Raw genomic sequence first — 18,709 nt, forward strand, 5'->3', positions numbered from 1 at the left:
TCATCTGGAGATAGCCATCCTCATCTGTGGCTATCTCCAGATGGTGATGTTTCATATCATTTTATTTTCTGAATTTCCTGTAAATACATATGTTCTTTATGATCAGGCCCCGAAATCTTGGAAATTTATTTTAGTCATGGTCTGAGGACTTCCTTTCTTCTAGACGATAAAGGCTAAGTCTCATTTTCTAAATGATTGTCAATTTTGAATCAGTGGATCTAAAATAGTAAGATTTTAGAGTCCTATTGAAAATCGTTAATTTTTTACCAATCTTGCCAGTTGATGTGGCTGCCTGGTTGGTGGATGTGACAGCTTTGTTTGGAAAGAAAAAAAAAGGGGGCTGCATGCATTTTAAGAATGGCTGTTTTCAAATTGAAAATTTGTTTGGACTGAATCATTACAACATTTTCATTTAAGTCTGTGTGTATGTAGACAAATTCTAAGAGACTTCAATGTACAATTAAATCCTGTGTGTAACTTAAAAGTCAACAATCTCAAAAGCAGAAAATGCTCTGGATACCTGCTTGAGGTTCTTTGTCTGAGTATCTGAAAAAAGGGGATCCAGAATGAAACCCAGGATGCCCTCACTTGCTTTTGGTCCAGCCGGTCAGTTTTTCTGCCCAGTTCTATTAATACATTTTCCCCTGCCTATCCCCAGAAAACAGCAAAGCCGATGGCCAGGTGATCTCGAATGAAAAGAAGGCGAATGTGAATCTGAAAGGCCTTTCCAAGATTAGGGGTAAGATAAAGTTTGTGCTGCTTTCCCTTTGCCCTACAGGTCAATACATTTTTTTTTTTTATTATTATACTTTATGTTCTAGGGTACATGTGCACAACGTGCAGGTTTGTTACAGATGTGTACGTGTGCCATGTTGATTTGCTGCACCCATTAACTCATCATTTACATTAGGTGTATCTCCTAATGCTATCCCTCCCTGCTCCCCCCACCCCGCAATAGGCCCCAGTGTGTGATGTTCCCCTTCCTGTGTCCAAGTGATCTCATTATTCAGTTCCCACCTATGAGTGAGAACATGCGGTGTTTGGTTTTCTGTTCTTGTGATAGTTTGCTGAGAATGATGGTTTTCAGCTTTATCCATGTTCCTACAAAGGACATGAACTCATCCTTTTTTTACGGCTGCATAGTATTCCATGGTGTATATGTGCCACATTTTCTTAATCCAGTCTATCATTGATGGACATTTGGATTGATTCCAAGCCTTTGCTATTGTGAATAGTGCCACAATAAACATATGTGTGCATGTATCTTTATAGCAGCATGATTTATAATCCTTTGGTTATATACCCAGTAATGGGATGGCTGGGTCAACTGGTATTTCTAGTTCTAGATCCTTGAGGAATCGCCACACCGTCTTCCACAATGGTTGAACTAGTTTACAGTCTCACCAACAGTGTAAAAGTGTTCCTATTTCTCCATATCCTCTTCAGCATCCACAGGAACAGAAAACCAAACACCGCATGTTCTCACTCATAGGTGGGAATTGAACAAGGAGAACACTTGAACACAGGAAGGGGAACATCACACACCAGGTCCTATTGTGGGGTGGGGGGATGGGGGACAGGATAACATTAGGAGATATACCTAATGTAAATGATGAGTTTACATTGGTGCAGCACACCAACATGGCACATGTATACATATGTAACAAACCTGCATGTTGTACACATGTACCCTAGAACTTAAAGTATAATTTAGAAAAAAAAAAGAATTAACGGAGACTTCATGATGAAGGCAAAACAAACAAACAAACAAACAAAAAAAAACAATAAAGCACCTTCCCTCCTTCAGCCTGGGCAAGCCTTAGTCTGGAACACATATAGTTGGAGGTGACATGGTCAGTGTCTTCCCTTATTCTCTCTTGGCCCTACCCCTACTCCATAGCTGTTGGCTTGGTCCTATCCAGGATTTCGGGAGGTGAGAGAGAGGGGTGAGATCAGAGTATGGAGGTGTCTTGCCTGACAAGTACAGCCATGAAATGACATTACAAGTGATTGGTGCACAATCACTAGCTCTTTCTTCTATGAGATGCTTTCATCAACTGCTCTGCAAGGGAAGGGGAGGGGTCAGGCATCACAGCTTGACTTATTTTGAAAATACAGCTTTACTTCTACAATCTGGATGTGAGTGAAAGGCTGAACCTGGCATCATCAGTTCCACTAACTCTTTCTATGGTTGCATACATGGACTAATGCATTGTCCTAGGATGTGGGTGCTCAACTCAACCTACTTGCTTGGGACTTTCTCAATTTTGCCCATGAAACTCTCATTTCCAAGCCATAGGTCCACTTTGGGTCTGGTTGCTCCTTTTTACTTTGGTGGCCTAATATGCTCATGATATGCTTAGCATTTATAGTACTTAGGAATGAGTAGGCTGGAAAATATTTCCTCATGGGCCTACATGACCCTGACCAGCACCCCCAGTTGGTGGTCACTGGATGGTGGACATCCAACACAAGAAGGAAGGAACATTTTGCTTTCCTGCCTTGGAAAATAAAACACATTTGAACGATAGTAAACCTTGAGATGTCCACCCACAGCCAATTAACATGCACACGGGAGAACCTCGTCAGCCGCAGCATCTGCCATGTCAATCCTTAATTACCATTTGGAATGAAGGCTGTGGAAGTCTCAATTCTACCCATTTCTCATGGTTAATTTTCTTCTGATTAGTTTTTTAAATCCCAATATTTCTTTTTTCCAAAGTCATGTGGACAAAGCCCTGGTCACATTTACTATTACTTTCAGCACAAAGGTACAAATATCTTCCCTCCATGTGGTATGTGCAGCATACATCTCACCTACGGACAGAACACCTAATAGGGTTTCCCTTAACTCACAGAACTGTCATTTATTTTTGTCTCTGCTAAGAGAAACCCAAATGCCTTCACTTAATTTTGTAGTTTTGTCTCAATTTTCTCTGAATATTTTAGTTTCTCTAATGACAGCAATTATCATTTTTATCTTGCAAAGATTAAATTAGTGGATGTGTAAGTGTTTAACATATATGCCATATATATTTCAAATATATATATATTTGAAATGAAATATGAAATCAACCTTCAAAATATGGAGTGAAGCATTTATACTTTTGCTTGAGATATATGTGAAATACTGATTTCAATTAGTCTTTTTCCTAATATAAGAATAGGAAAATGAAATATAAAGTGACCCTAATATTAGCTATCTGGTTCTTCATACCTTAAAGGCTAGGGTTTAAATCTTTTTATTTATACATTAAATAAGCTTTTGGAAAGTTATATTTAAATGGAATTTTTGAAAAGCTGTAATATGTGTAATACAGATACTCATAAATGACTGTGATTATATTATTCTGCTTTCTCAGGGAGAAAGAGAGGCAAACCTAGAACCCACTTCACTCAGAGTGACAGAGCTCCACAGAAAAGAGTCCAATCAAGAGGTAAAAAAGGAAAGAGGAATGTACTTTCAATAACTAAACATCTAATTTCCTGTGCAGTACACTGTACTTTCAGTAATAAACCCATTTCCTTAATTGTTTTATGAAGCTGTACTAACTAGTGAGAAATTTATCCTATTTAGTCATTTTCCAAAATGTGTCAAGGAAAGAAGGAAGTTGGTCATCCATCTACAACTAGATCCCAGGGACCCAGGGGCCACTAAAGTGCTACTTTCACTGAAATGATAAATTTCAAGGCTGGAGATAGTTCACTGCCATCATATAAAGGGTATAACCCACAAGTGATTTAGCTGACCTTCCTCTGGCTACACAGAAAGCCACAGGTTGTACACTAAGGATGAAGCAGAGTTGTGATTAGAGATCTGCGTCCTAAGACTTTCTTTTCCTTTGTGTGGGCTTAGGCTGGTCACTCGAGTTTCTTTGTCTCAGTTTTCTCATCTGGAAAGCAAGAGCATGAATTAGGCCAACCATCTTTCTTTCTTTTTCTTTTTTTATACTTTAAGTTCTGGGATACCTGTGTAGAATGTACAGGTTTGTTACATATGTATACATGTGTCATGGTGGTTTGCTGCACCCATCAACCCATCATCTACATCAGGTATTTCTCCTAATGCTATCCTTCCCCTAGCTCCCAACTCCCAACAGGCCCTGGTGTGTGATGTTCCCCTCCCTGTGTCCATGTGTCCTCATTGTTCAACTCCCACTTATGAGTGAGAGCATGTGATGTTTGGTTTTCTGTTCCTGTGTTAGTTTGCTGAGAATGATGATTTCCAGCTTCATCCATGTCCCTGTAAAGGACATGAACTCATTTTTCTTTATGACTGCATAGTGTTTCATGGTGTATATGTGCCACATTTTCTTTATCCAGTCTATCATTGATGGACATTTGGGTTGGTTCCTAGTCTTTGCTATTGTGAACAGTGCTACAATAAACACACACATGTGTGTGTGGCTTTATAGTAGAATGATTTATAATCCTTCAGGTATAACAAGTAATGGGATTGCTGGGTCAAATGGTATTTCTGGTTCTAGATCCTTGAGGAATCACCACACTGTCTTCCATAATGGTTGAACTAATTTACGCTCCAACCAACAGTGTTAAAGCGTACCTATTTCTCCATATCCTCATCAGCATCTGTGTTGTTTCCTGAGTTTTTAATCATTGCCATTCTAACTGGCTTGAGATGGTATCTCATTGTAGTTTTGATTTGCATTTCTCTAATGACCAGTGATGATGAGCTTTTATTCGTGTTTGTTGGCTGGATAAATGTCTTCTTTTAAGAAGTGTCTGTTCATATCTTTTGCCCACTTTTTGATGGGGTTGTTTTTTTCTTGTAAATTTAAGTTTCTTGTAGATTCTGGATATTAGCCCTTTGTGAGAGAGATAGATTGCAAAAATTTTATTCCATTCTATAGGTAGGCCAACCATCTTTCTTATAAGTCCATCCCAGTCCTAATAGTCTGCCTTTCTAAAAATTTGTCTCAGGACGAAGGACAGCTCCCCTGTTTATCATGACTTCTGTTGCCCAGACTGGAGTGCAGTGGTGTGATCTCACCACAGACTCCACCTCCCAGGTTCAAGCAATTCTCCTGACTTAGCCTCCCAACTAGCTGGGATTACAGGTGGGCACCACCATACCTGGCTAATTTTTGTATTTTTAGTAGAGACGGAGTTTTGCCATGTTGGCCAGGCTGGTCTTGAACTCCTGACATCAAGTGATCCACCTACCTCACCCTCCCAAAGTGCTGAGATTACAGGTGTGAGCCACCATGCCTGGCCCTACACCTTTGGTTGGAAGGGAAGGATTCACTGCTCACCCTCCTGGAGTTCCTTTGAAGACCTTACACCCCCTTCTCTGTGAAATCAGGTCTCCAGTCCCCCACCTGCCACCCCATATAATTTTCAGATTATTCTAGAGCTCCCTGAGCTCTTCTCTCAGCTACAGGGAAAGCTGACAGGACAGAGAAATGAACTAAAGCAGATAACAAAAATAGAAGGCAGACATCATCTCCATTAGGTTATCCTATCATTACCCCTCTCCCTGCTTGCCCTGTCAGTGCTCAAATGGGGAGATTGAATATGATCTCTGGCTTCATCTAAGGCTACCTATCTGCAGCAAAGCAGCATAGCTGGAGAGCTCTTGTCAGAACAGTGACAGCAACTGCGTTTCATTGTCATGTAAGAATCAGTGGAGCTTACTAGATTAGGAGTTAAACCAGTTTTACTGAAGTCTGAGCTCTCTGCTAAAGTATTCTATTTTGTATGAAATTTGAAAGGTGAAATTGGGGTAGACATTCTGTAATTATGTATCAAAAATGCCACTTGGAAGAAAGACTTTGAAACTCTAGAGGTTTTTGGAATAGAATTTCCTAATTATCCCTTGTGTCTTTCTAGGAATTACCTCAGTAGGGAGGGAGGGGGGATGTGCCTTTGCAAAGTGAAACAGAATGAAGAAATTCTCTCTTTCAGCTTCAAGAAAGCACAAAGATGAAACTGTGGATTTTAAGGCTCCTTTACTTCCGGTGACCTGTGGTGGGGTGAAGGGAATTTTACATAAGAAGAAATTGAAACAAGGTGGGTTTCATGGTCTTCTTTAATTTGCAGCTCCTATCTGAAGGCATCACAATTAATGGGGAATTATCATGTGCATTACACATCATTCAAGGAGTTTGGCCCCAGTTTGGCTTGAGGGAAGGAGGAAGGGATTTCTAAGATGATGTTTTCAGATTTTAAGAAATCACACCCATTAGATGCTGACTCGCACATGGAGTGTTCAGGGGTTGCCCAAAGAACCAAAGAGAAGTGCAGAAACATCAGTTCACAGATGGAAAATGTCACATATTTTACTTTGAATCAGACAGAAAAATGAAGAGGCCCTCATCCTCGACCTTCATATTCTCTCTCCCTTCTGGAGTGCCATCACCAGGGCAGGGTGCTTGGTATAGGGAGATGATCACAGACTTTGGGATCACGAAGCCTGAGTTCCAGCCTTGGCTGTGCGAGGAGTGACTGTTCCATTCTGAATAGAGAAGGGGACCTTTCTGAACCTGAAATTTCTCATCCAAGAGAGGGAACGATAATGAAAAACCTGCCTCATGATGTAGCTGTGAGAATTAATTTACATATTGATGTAAAATACGTAAATTTACATGTTTTTACTGTAAATTATAAAACTTTGCCAAAAAATGTCTATTAGAATGGCCATCATCTCAGACCAATCTTAATATGACTCTTTGGATGTCAACTAACAGAAATGTTTGCACTGTGACTATTTCTAAACAGCTTTACTGAGATATAGTTCACATATCATACAACTCACCACTGAGAGTGTACGAATCAACTTTTTTGTGTGTATTCACAGAATTGTACAGCCATCATTGTCGTCTAATTTTAGAACAATTTGTTCCACACTGAGAAGAAAAGCCCATGTCAATTAGCAGTCAATGCCCATTCCCGCCTAAGCGGCCACTAATCTATTTTCTGCTCTGTAAGTTTGCCTATTGTAGGCCTTTCTAGAAATGGAATCCTATAATACATGCCCTTTCCTAACTGCCTTCATTCACTGATTGTGGTATTTTCAAAGTTCATCCATAACGAATGTATTAGTACTTCATTTCTTTTATTGACAAATAATATATTTCATTGTATAGATATACCCACATTTTGTTTATAAACTCACCATTTGGAACTATTTTCACTCTTTGGCTATTATAAATAATGCTGTCCTGAACATTTGTGTAACAAGTTTTGTGTGAACATATTTCAATTATTTAGGGTATATATTTAAGAGAGAGATTACTGCATCATGTAGTAATTCTATGTTTAACTCATTGAGGGATCACCAAAGTGTTTTTCACAGTGGCTGCGCTATTCTGTATTCCTCCTGGCAGTGTGTGAAGGCTCCAATTTCTCTACATGCTCACCAACTTTGTTATCGTCTGTCTGTCTTTTTTTATTACAGTCATCCTATCATCCTAGTGGGTGTGACATGGTATCTCATTGTGGTTTTGCTTTGTGTTTCCTTAATGGCTAGTGGTATTGAGCATGTGACTATCTTTTACATATAAATTAAATTTTTTATTGGATAGCATTTCACAATTAGTTTTTTAATATCAGCTACCCATGATTGCAGGGGTGTGAAAATCTCTGTTCACTAATGCCACTAAACTGCATAAAACATGTTATAATTGAGAATGCAGATGTTGCTGGAGTGACCCCTGAGCCACAGGGCACCCATCGGAGACCACAGCCACAAGTTGAGCATTCTGCCTCCAACGTTGCCCTCACAGCCATCTGGAGACTCAGGACGGGTCTCTACTTCCAAATTTGAATAGAAAATTGGAATGCTCTGATCTTTCAGAATCACTTGCTTTTCCTTCTGTGAGTGCTTTTGAAACGCTTAAAAGGTTGCTCTTGTTGACAACCATCACTTTCTTCATGGATGAAGGTCAAAGAAATGTGCACCCCCACCAGGAAATATCCTTAGAGGGGACTTTCAGGCTGGATTTGGGGCCTCTGAAGTCTGAGAGGGAAGGCCAGACCCTCCTGCTATTGATCTTGATCAGAAATTGGGTGGTTCTAGATCCAGTGTGTTGAGTGCCCACAGTCTGAGTGCTGGGAACAAAGAGGGCTCAGGATCAACTTACCCTGGTCTTACAGGAATCTCGGTGAAGTGTATACAGAGTGAGGATGGAAATTGGTTCACCCCCAGGGAATTTGAAACCAAAGGAGGCCACGCAAGATCCAAGAACTGGAAGCTGAGTGTGCGCTGTGGCGGGTGGCCCCTACGATGGCTGATAGAGGTATTCCAATGACAAGGCGCCAGACCTGTGTCCGTCCTTGTTCCCTAATAATGAGGAGACTGTTTATTCACCAAACATTTGTTAGGTTATTGCTAAAGCCTTGATGCCAGTGGGTTTATCCTCTCACTCAGGAGAGAGAGACCCCATATCCATAACCACACTACAGTGCAACGCATCCATGTTGTACCAGGGGCTCCATTATGATAGGCTCAGCAGCTTGAAGGAGGAAAGGGTCATTCTGACTAGGGTGCATGCAGACAGCTTTGTGCACTGAAAGAAAGAAAGGAGTTGATAGTCAAGCAGTGGAAGAAGACACTTCAGAGAAAGAATGGCATAAAAGCCAGAATGCTATGCAAACCAGAACCATGGCAAAAGTAGCTCTGTGGATTTAGGTAGCACAGATTGTGAGCAATTAGGTATACTTTAACAATTGGGGCAGTTTGTGGAGGGCTTTAATGCCAGGAGTTTAAACCTATAATTGAGATAACAAGGATTCGGTGAAGTCTTGTAGGATTGGAAATGACATTTAAAGCAATATTTTATTTTATTTTTAGGAGACAGTCTCACTCTGTTGCCCAAGCAGGAATGCAGTGGCTCCATCTTGACTCACTGCAACCTCTGCCTCCCAGGTTCAAGTGATTCTTGTGCCTCAGCCTCTCGAGTAGCTGGAACTACAGTCGTGCACCACCATGCCAGGATAATTTTTATATTTTTAGTAGAGATGGGTTTTGCCATGTTGGCCAGGCTGATCTCGAATTCCTGGTGTCCAGTGGGAGGTCTCCTCGACCTTCCAAAGTGCTGAGATTACAGGCGACAGCCACTGCGCCTGGCCGTAAAACAGTATTTTAGACAGCCATGGGGCTTTCTCCCTAGCAAACCTATACTCAATTCAGAATGCTCAGTTCAAGTGTGACCCCTTCCTGAATGTTCATTGACCTGGCCATGGGTCATCACTTCCAGGGCTCCTGAGCCCTCTATTTAGGCCTTTCTACTAAGGCCTTTCATTCACTGTTTTATATTTATTCTTTTGTGAGTGCTTTTTGTCTGTAGACCCCTTTAGGTTTTCCCATCTTCATGTGCCCAAGATTGATCAGAGTTACTGATACCCAGCAGCAGCCAATAAGTGTATGCTGCTTGGATAGCTGTGGTGTAGGGACTCCAGCTGGAGTGGCACTGGTGGGACTGGAAAAGAGGTGATAGGTGGTATGAGATTGTGAAGGAAAACCTCTTAGGACTTAGGAAAGAAGCACAAGAGAAGGGAAAATGGTCTTGAAGATGCTTTTCTGGCTTCTATTGATTGAAGTCTAGAAGAAGCACAGGTGAAGAGAGGGAGATGGTTTCTCATTAGACACCCTGGGTTTGAGCTGGCAGTGGAACACTCAGGTAGAAATATTTGGGAGGAGGTTGGAAATGCCAGACTCACAAAACAGAAACACAGGCTGACCATATACCTGAATCTTTTTGTCTTTCAGAATGGATTTCTGCCTAATCCTCCAAGAATATATTACAGGAAAAAAAAGGTGATTATTACATAGCTTTCTACAGCTTCATGTCACATAACTGATTTAACATGCACAAAACCTTATTTTATGGGGTCTGAAATTGGGTAAATATAGTTAAGCTTTCACCTTCATCACTACCCACCTTAAAATACACTTTGCATGTATTCCTTCAGAGTTGCTAATTTCAATGCTAAATGTATATAAAGCTAGGTCCTCTTTGGATCAATCATTTCATATGAAGATGATAAGGAGACATCAAAATGGACCTCCTGAATGTGTTTTAGCAATAGATGCAGATATTTTAAGGGTGTCAAAGTTGGAAAGTCAAGCACGGTCATGGGATACATAAAATATTTCATAATAAGGTGAGAGGATCATCTTCAACTCAAAATTCAGATTTTTTTCATTGAAATTACTATTTTCTAACTTTAGTGAAATAGGATGGAGCAGATGTTTGCTCACATCCATTTGAGACATACATGAAACCATATATCATTTCATGAAATAGGCAACAAAAATAATATTTCTTTTCTGATCCTTCACATTCTCTTTCACCTTCCAAAAAAATGTACACACAGACACACAGAATGTCTTCTCAAGATGAAATTACTTCCTGTTACCACAATGGTGCCACTGAGGACAAAGATCTCCAGAGGCAAATGTATTTTGTAGGAGGGGCTGACCAGGAAAATCTTTTATGTTGATGCCACCTCTTTGGCTCTACCAGAGGGACTGTGCAGACCTGCTTTTTATCTGTGAAAGTAATTTTTCCCTCTCTTGAAGAACTCAACAAACAAATAGATTAAGTGCAGTGGAGATTCAGGACAAGGTGATGATTTTTCCAAGACTGGGTTTGAATGAGAACCTGAGGAGGGGGAGGAGAAAAATGTCATCCTTATGCACTTCAGGTAGAAAAGCGCATTCAAGACATTCACAGACTTCTAAAACAGCTCACACATAGCTAGCCACTGAGCTTCATATTCCACTGGGAACCTGGGATTCAGGCATTTATATTATCAGATATACTGGCTGATTTGAATTCTCAGCCACTGAGACATTTCATCCACTGGGTTTCCCAAAGGGAAACTATTACGTCACCTATTCAGTGAGTACACTAAAGACCAGCATCTCTACCTTTCCCCAGGTGCCAGGAGTAACTCAGCCTGGATGACCCAAATGAGCTGGACATTTCCAATTAACCGACTCTCCCCCTCTTCTGGGGTTCAACACTTAGCAGCAACAAGCTCCAGCTGCCTCTATATGTTGTGTCTCCTCACGGGGGAGAACAGAACGTCCCTTAAGTGGCAGATCCACGATCCATTATGAACTCCATGGGTCCTCTGTGCCTCTCAGAGCTTCTGGCCGAGCCATTTGGCTTTGGGAAATTTCAGTGTCACTACCAGTGCCACATGATGGCATCTTAGCTCATGACAAGGGCCACATAAACCTTTTGGTCGCAGCTGAGGTATTGTAAAACAATCTGATACACTCACCCAGAATAATCATTGTATGCTAATGTTTGCTTGAGGGCCTCCAGTAATTTCTAAGTGAATCAATATTCATTTATTCACCCATTCAACATATGATTATCAAGTACCTACGAAATGCCAATGACCAGTACAGAAGATTGAACTCAAAAATTATTTCGGCCAAGCATGGTCACTTAAGCCTATAATGCCAGCATTTTGAGAGGCTGAGATGGGAATATCATTTAAGCCCAGGAATTTGAGACCAACATGAACAACATAGTGAGATACCATCTCTACCAAAAAAAAAAAAAAAAAATTACCCCGGCATTATGGTGCACACCTGTAGTCCCACCTACACAGGAGACTGAGGTGGGAAGATCACTTGAGCCTGGGAGGTCAAAGCTATAGTGAGCTGTGATTTCACAATAGCACTCCAGCCTAGGTGACAGAGTGAGACTCTGTCTCAAAAAAAAAATGTTTTAAATTTATTGTCAACATGAATGAATTACAACTGGGTTGGGTTGGAGATTCTAGGCCAGTCAGAGAGGCATTCAGTGACAAGGTCACCTCTCAAGTGCTTGTCCTTTGAATCACACTTGTTTATGGCCTCTGTTCCCTGGGCTACAGATAGAAGCTAAAGCTGTCTGTATCCCAGAAGGGAAGGATGCCAAGTCATGCAATGGATATCCAAAAGCCATCTAAATAAATATAGTGGGTTACCTCTGAAAAGTCAGTCAACCTGACATCTTTTTGTGATTTGGATAGAAGGGAGAGCGGGAGACTTTCAGGAAAAAGAGCTACAGCACAGAGGACCTTGGAGGCATTTTATCACCAGGGCTGTGTCCCTAGGGCAACTGCAGAAAGCAGTGTTCTTCTTCTCTGGGACACTGCATAGCCTCCAGGACTCTGGGCCCTGTGATCCCAGGTGGCTGTGGGGGATAAGTCCCCAGCCTGATTATTATTGCAACTCCTCTGGGTGGGATGACACAAAGGCCAAGTTTAGGAAATATGCCTGAGAGCCCCTTGGAGTAAGAGGACAAGTAGTTTCTCTGAATTGGCCTGTGCAAACTAGGTCCAGACTCCCTGCAGGGAATGGGACTTGCATTGGGCTGAACAGTAGTACTTGGGCACTTTTTATTCTCTCAGTAGATATATAGGCCCCAAAAATCAGATATGAGGTAAAGGGAAGGCTGTTTAAAAAAATAAAACTTTAGACAAAATAAAATTTATAGCATTTATTTAAGCAAAGAGTGATTCATGAATTGGGCAGCGCTCAGAACAAGGAGAGGTTCAGAGAGCTCTGCTGCAGCAGCCCAGACAGTGAGGCCAACAAAGGAGTAAGTCAGAAAAACTAAATTTACTGGGTTATCATGGAAAGATGATAATTAGAGATTAGATGGCAGATTCTAGTTGGTAAAGTCTCTAGTTTCATTTTACTGTTTATATCAGGTTTCAGTTTGCTTACTTAGGAACTTAAACCACTGGAGCCATCCCAGTCTGCAGGTCTTCTTCTCGTCTTTTTCTCTTCCCAATTATTTTTTTACAACTGGTTCCTGAATCCCTTCAAAGATGACTATTTAAATTTAAACAAGTGATAGATGGAAACATTACATTCAATATTGTAAATCAATCTTTCTGTTTTTTCAACAGAGAATACTGAAGTCTCACAACAATACCTCAGTTGACCCTTGTGTAAGTATAAATTCTGAACTATGATCCCCAGAATATTCCACTCCTTTTTCCAGGGATATGTTCTGTGTCATGACTGCTGTTCCCTGAAGCATATTCAGTCTCAGTTGGAGTATGTTGCTATGTGTGATGACCGAAGAATGCCAGATGCATCACCCAAGCCAGGTAGATGTGCCTGGGCCTTGGATGTCTCAGTGTGAAAGCACTCTTTCCATCTGTTTCAGTAGAAACTTTCCAATGTCCTTATTTCCTTATGTCCCCTGGAAAGTGAGTGTAGGAGGCTGAGCTCTATACCACTGAGGTCTCTTGAGACAGAGCTTGACGTGGTAATGGGTAGGGCTGGCCTGGGGAGTAGGAGGAAGGAGCAAATGTGAAAGGATAACAGCATTTTCAAGTAAGGGGTGTGGGTGAAAGGGGAAGTCCCCAAAATGCACTCCAAGTTGCAGGTAGAGCTGAAGATGGTCATAAGCATCAGCCAGAAGGAACAGGCCAGATTGGGCTATTATGTTCAAGGTGTGGATCCTGCCATTAACCCTGTAAAGGAGTACATACAGGGTGAGGGGTCCTTTACAGAGCTCCTATGGATGGTCTCAGGTAAGCCATTAGTGTGCTGAGCTGGTTACGACTGAAACCAGCATGACCTAGCAAATCCTGAGGCATTTTAACTCGACTGCTTATCTGGTGCTCAGTATTAAGCAAACCTTCTGATCCCATGGTCCCCATCCATTCTCTGCTTGCTATATGACTGCCTGTTTTGGGTTCTGCCAAAATCATGGATGAGTCCCTTCTCTAAATGAAATCATGGTTTGATTCTTTTCATTGCAATGAGATGTCTGTTTTAGGCAGGGTCACCTTCTTGCACAACTCTGGGGGACAGCACTCACATAGAATATCATGCAATAGTACTGACACATGATACTTAACAGAGGAGGGATGCTCAAGTAGTTTTATACGCACTTTACCTCCAAAGCAATCCTCCAACAAGATTTAGGTCTTATCCACACTGATTTTGATGTCCGGCCAACTGAGGGACTTTTCAACAGTTAAAACAGCCCTGGAAGTCAGTGTTTGTGTGGTTGATTTTGGATGGACTAGGCATGGAGGTTTAGGTTTCACAGCCCACAGCCAGATGTGTGTGGGGAGAAGAGGGAAATAGTTCCAGCAAAGGTATAGTCACTGTTAATAATTTTTCCAAGGCCAGTAACAACATTGACTTGTTATATCCCCATGCCTCCATAACCAGACTTTGCTCAGGTTGAATTTCATGTTGTCCTGCAGCCTGGAATCACCTGAAGAGCTTTAAAAGAATATTGTTTCCTGGATCCCACTTCTGGGGAAATTCTAATGTAATCATTCTGGACTACGTATGACTTGAACATTAGGATTTTTTTAAGATCCCCAGATGTACCAATTCTGATATATAGAATTGCCTATTCTGTCACCTAAAGAAGAATACCAGTGCCTGTGTCTCAACCCTGACCCAGTGATTCAGAATCTCTGGTGTTGGGTTCAGGACATTAGCATTTTACATACTCTCCTGAGATGAGTCTAATGTACAGCCAGGTCAACAACAAAAGAACCAGAGAAATCAAATCTCTTCTTGAAAAGATACGGGTTTGGAGAACAAAATGGCAGATAGGAGGCAGGACTAACTTGCATCTCCTACTCGGATGGACAGAACAGCGTGTTGAGACTCACATTGTGAACTTTTGCTCCAAGAACCACTGCAGGAATATACCAGCAAAACCGAAGGAAGTCACACACCCTTTAAAAGAAGTGGCTTGCCACTGCAAACTCTGTGAGACAGCCGAAAAACTGTGAGTTCTCAAAGTGTGAGAGGGAAAAAGTCCATCTCTGAACACATATCCTCACTGGGGAACCTGGAAATCCAGATCACAGGAGAAGGATTTCACCTAACCTAGAGCTGAAATGAATTGAGAGAGCCAGGTGAAATGTAAAAGTAGAATAAGCAGCAGGAAGAGGTGCCTTCCCCAAGGACCCTTATAGGCACTTCAGTCCCCAGGGAAGCCATTTCTGACTTTATCTCACAGGAGTCCTTGGGGAGGGCAGCCAGTACAATATGGAGAGAGCCATGGGGAGAAGGAGGCTTCCAGCTGAACTTTGTGATAATTTTGACCAAGCACAAATTTTCCTGGTCAGAATCTGGGGGTGTGAACCTGAAGGACAGATATAAACACAGAAGCCATGGCAGGCTGGGAGGGGTGAGACCTGAAAGCCCTGCTTGCTTTCTCAGTGGGGACGCTTGTTCCTGGGGCAAGATCTTAGCTCCAGGCAAAGGAAGCCTGGATACAAATTTGGCTCTCTTGGCTGTTGGGTACCATAGCGGGCATGAGACTGGCCTTGCTGGCTGCCTGGGTGCTGGGTGAAGCCTGTCACTGCCGGCTTCCCTCACTTATCTGGTGAACTGTATGAAGCAGCAGAGGCAGTCATAATCCCTTCTGGAATATAACTCTATTAACCTGCGAGCCACCCACCTCATCCCCCACAGTGGCCGCAGCAAGCCCTGTCTGAGAATCTGAGCTCAGACACACCTAACCCTGCCCCTAGCTGATGGTCTTTCTCTACCTGCCCCTGTAGCTGAAGACAAAAGACATGGACTCATGGGAGCTCTATGACCTCACCCATCACCTGAGAAATCCGAATACTTATCCAGTGAACTTAGATCAAGCTTGTATCCCCCTCATATTACTTGCAGCTGATGGTCTCTTGAAAGTACCACCTCCTGGCCGAAGGCCAGCCAACTCAAGTCATTACAGCCACTCATAACAGAACCATCTTGTTCCAGAAAGGAGAAAACAACAGCTAATTATACTGCCTGTAACATCCTGGGTAACCAGAGGTCCTGAGTCTGTCCAAGTAGCAACTTCACTACTAGCATAACCAGCATTTGAGAAAACCATTGTACTAAACAAAACTACAACCAAGACTCTTACAGAATCCACTTCACTCCCCTGCTGCCTCTACTGGAGCAGGTGCTGGTACCCATGATTGGGAGAACTGAAGACAGATCACATCACAGGACCCTTTGCAGATACTCCCCAGTACCAGCCCAGAGCCCAGTAGCTCTTCTGGTTGGCTAGACCCAGAAGAGCAATAACAATAACAATAACAGAAGAGCAATAACAATCACAGCAGTTTGGTGCTCAGGAAGCCCCATCCATAGGAGAAGGGGGAGAGCACCACATCAAGGGATCACCCTGTGGGACAAGAGAATCTGAACAGCAGCCCTTTAGTTTCAGATCTTTCCTCTAACATAGTCTACCCAACTGAGAAGGAACCAGAAAAACAATTCTGATAATGACAAAACAAGGTTCTATAACATGCCCAAAAGATCATGTTAGCTCACCAACAATGGATCCAAACCAAGAAGAAATCTCTGAATTGCCGGAAAAAGAATTCAAAAGATCAATTATTAAGCTACTCAAGGAGGCACCAGACAAAGGTGTAAACCACCTTAAAGGAATTAAAATGATAATACAGGATATGGATGAAAAGTCTCCAGAGAAATAGATATCGTAAATAAAACTCAGTCACAACTTCTGGAAGTGAAAGACATACTTAGAGAAATACAAAATACACTGGAAAGTTTCAACAGTAGACTAGAACAAGTAGAAGAATGAACTACAGGACTCGAAGATAAGGCTCTCAACCCAATCCAACAAAGAAAAAAGAACTTTTAAAAAAATGAACAAAGCCTCCACGAAGTTTAGGATTATGATAAATGACGAAACCTAAGAATAATTGGTGTTCCTCAGCAAGAAATCTAAAAGTTTGGAAAACATATTTGAGGGAATAATCAAAGAAAACGTTGCTGGCCTTTCTAGAGATTTAGACATCCAAATACAAGAAGCTCAAAGAACATTTGGAAAATTCATCACAAAAAGATAATCACTCAGGCAAAGAGTCATCAGATTATCTAAAGTCAAGATGAAGGAAAGAATCTATGAGGCAAAAACATCAGCTAAACTACAAAGGAAAACTTATCAGATTAACAGCAGATTTCTCAGCAGAAACCCTACAAGCTAGAATGGATTGGGATCCTATCTTTAGCCTCCTTAAACAAAATGATTATCAGCCCAGAATTTTTGTATCCAAGAAACTAAGCTTCATAAACGAAGGAAAGTTAAAGTCTTTTTCAGACAAACAAATGCTGAGAGAATTCAACACTACCAAGCCAGTGCTACAAGAACTGCTAAAAGGAGTTATAAATCTTAAAACAATACATCAAAATATACCAAAATAGAACCCCCTAAAGCATAAATATCACAGGGCCTATTAAAAAATAACACAATTAAAAAAATAAGGTATTCAGGCAACTAGCATGATGAATAGAATAGTATCTCACATCTCAATACTAATGTTGAATGTAAGTGGCCTAAATTCTTCACTTAAAAGATACAGAATGGCAGAATGGATAGGAATTTACCAGGCACATACCTGCTATCTTCAGGAGACTCACCTAACACATAAGGACTCACATAAACTTAAGGCAAAGGGGTGAAAAAAGATATTCCAAGCAAATGGACACCAAAAGTGAGCGGCAGTAGGTATTCTTACATCATACAAAGCAGACTTTAAAGCGACAACCGTTAAAAAAGACAAACAGCGACATTATATAATGATAAAAGGACTAGTCCAACAGGATACTAGCACAATCCTAAATATATATACACCTAATAGTGGAGTTCCCAAATTTATAAAACAATTACTCACTTTGGGAGGCCAAGGTGGGCAGATCACAAGGTCAGGAGATCAAGACCATCCTGGCTAATGCAGTGAAACCCCATCTCCACTAAAAATACAAAAAAAAAAAAAAACAACAACAATTAGCCGGGCGTGGTGGTGGGCACCTGTATTCCCAGCTACTCAGGAGGCTGAGGCAGGAGAATGGCATGAACCCAGGAGGTGGAGCTTGCACTGAGCCGAGATTGCGTCACTGTACTCCAGCCTGGGCAACAGAGCGAGACTCCATCTTGAAAACAAAAACAAAAACAATTACTATTAGACCTAAGAAATGAGATAGATGGCAACAGAATGATATTGGGGGACCTCAGTACTCCGCTGACAGCTCTAGACAGGTCATCAAGATAGATAGTCAACCAAGAAACAATGGGCTTAAAGTGTACACTAGAACAAGTGGACTTCACAGATATTTACAGAACATTCTACCCAACAACTGCAGAATATACATTCTTTTCATCAGTACGTGGAACGTTCTCCAAGATAGACCACATGATAGGCCACATAACAAGTCTCAACAAATTTAAGAAAATTGAAATTATAGTAAGTACTCTCTCAGACCACAGTGGAATAAAATTGGAAATCAGCTCCAAAAGGAACCCTCAAAACCATGCATGTACAAGGAAATTAAATAATCTTCTCCTGAATGATCACACACACACGCACACATACCATGGAATACTACTCAGGTATAAAAAGGAATGCAATAATGACATTCACAGCAACCTGGATGGAGTTGGAGACCATTATTCTAAGTGAAATAACTCAGGAATGGAAAACCAAACAACGTATGTTCTCACTTATAAGTTGGAGCTAAGCTATGAGGATGCAAAGGCATAAGGATGATACAATGGGCCTTGAGGACTGAGAGGGAAGGGTGGAAGGAGGGTAGGGGGTAAAAGACTACACATTGGGTACAGTGTACACTACTCTTGTGATGAGTGCACCAAAATCTCAAAAACCACCACTAAAAAAAGTATCCATGTAACCAAAAATCACCTGTTCCCCCACAACTACTGAAATAATAATT

At 41.4% G+C, this 18,709-nt stretch overlaps 1 protein-coding gene across 4 annotated transcripts in view; it reads left to right on the top strand.

The window, feature by feature from the left end:
* SP140 (SP140 nuclear body protein) overlaps positions 1–18,709 on the top strand; it is a 76,759-nt gene that overhangs the window by 53,234 nt on the left and 4,816 nt on the right. For all 4 annotated transcript variants that reach the window (XM_011951971.1, XM_011951972.1, XM_011951973.1 and 1 more), the window contains 6 exons: positions 659–739; positions 3,363–3,437; positions 5,926–6,030; positions 8,116–8,258; positions 9,731–9,778; positions 12,880–12,921. In XM_011951971.1, coding sequence (XP_011807361.1) covers positions 659–739; positions 3,363–3,437; positions 5,926–6,030; positions 8,116–8,258; positions 9,731–9,778; positions 12,880–12,921 — 494 coding nt within the window. The remainder of the gene's footprint in view (positions 1–658; positions 740–3,362; positions 3,438–5,925; positions 6,031–8,115; positions 8,259–9,730; positions 9,779–12,879; positions 12,922–18,709) is intronic.

The sequence above is a fragment of the Colobus angolensis genome, unplaced genomic scaffold, assembly GCF_000951035.1.
Source record: "Colobus angolensis palliatus isolate OR3802 unplaced genomic scaffold, Cang.pa_1.0 Scaffold33, whole genome shotgun sequence".
NCBI lineage: Eukaryota > Metazoa > Chordata > Mammalia > Primates > Cercopithecidae > Colobus > Colobus angolensis.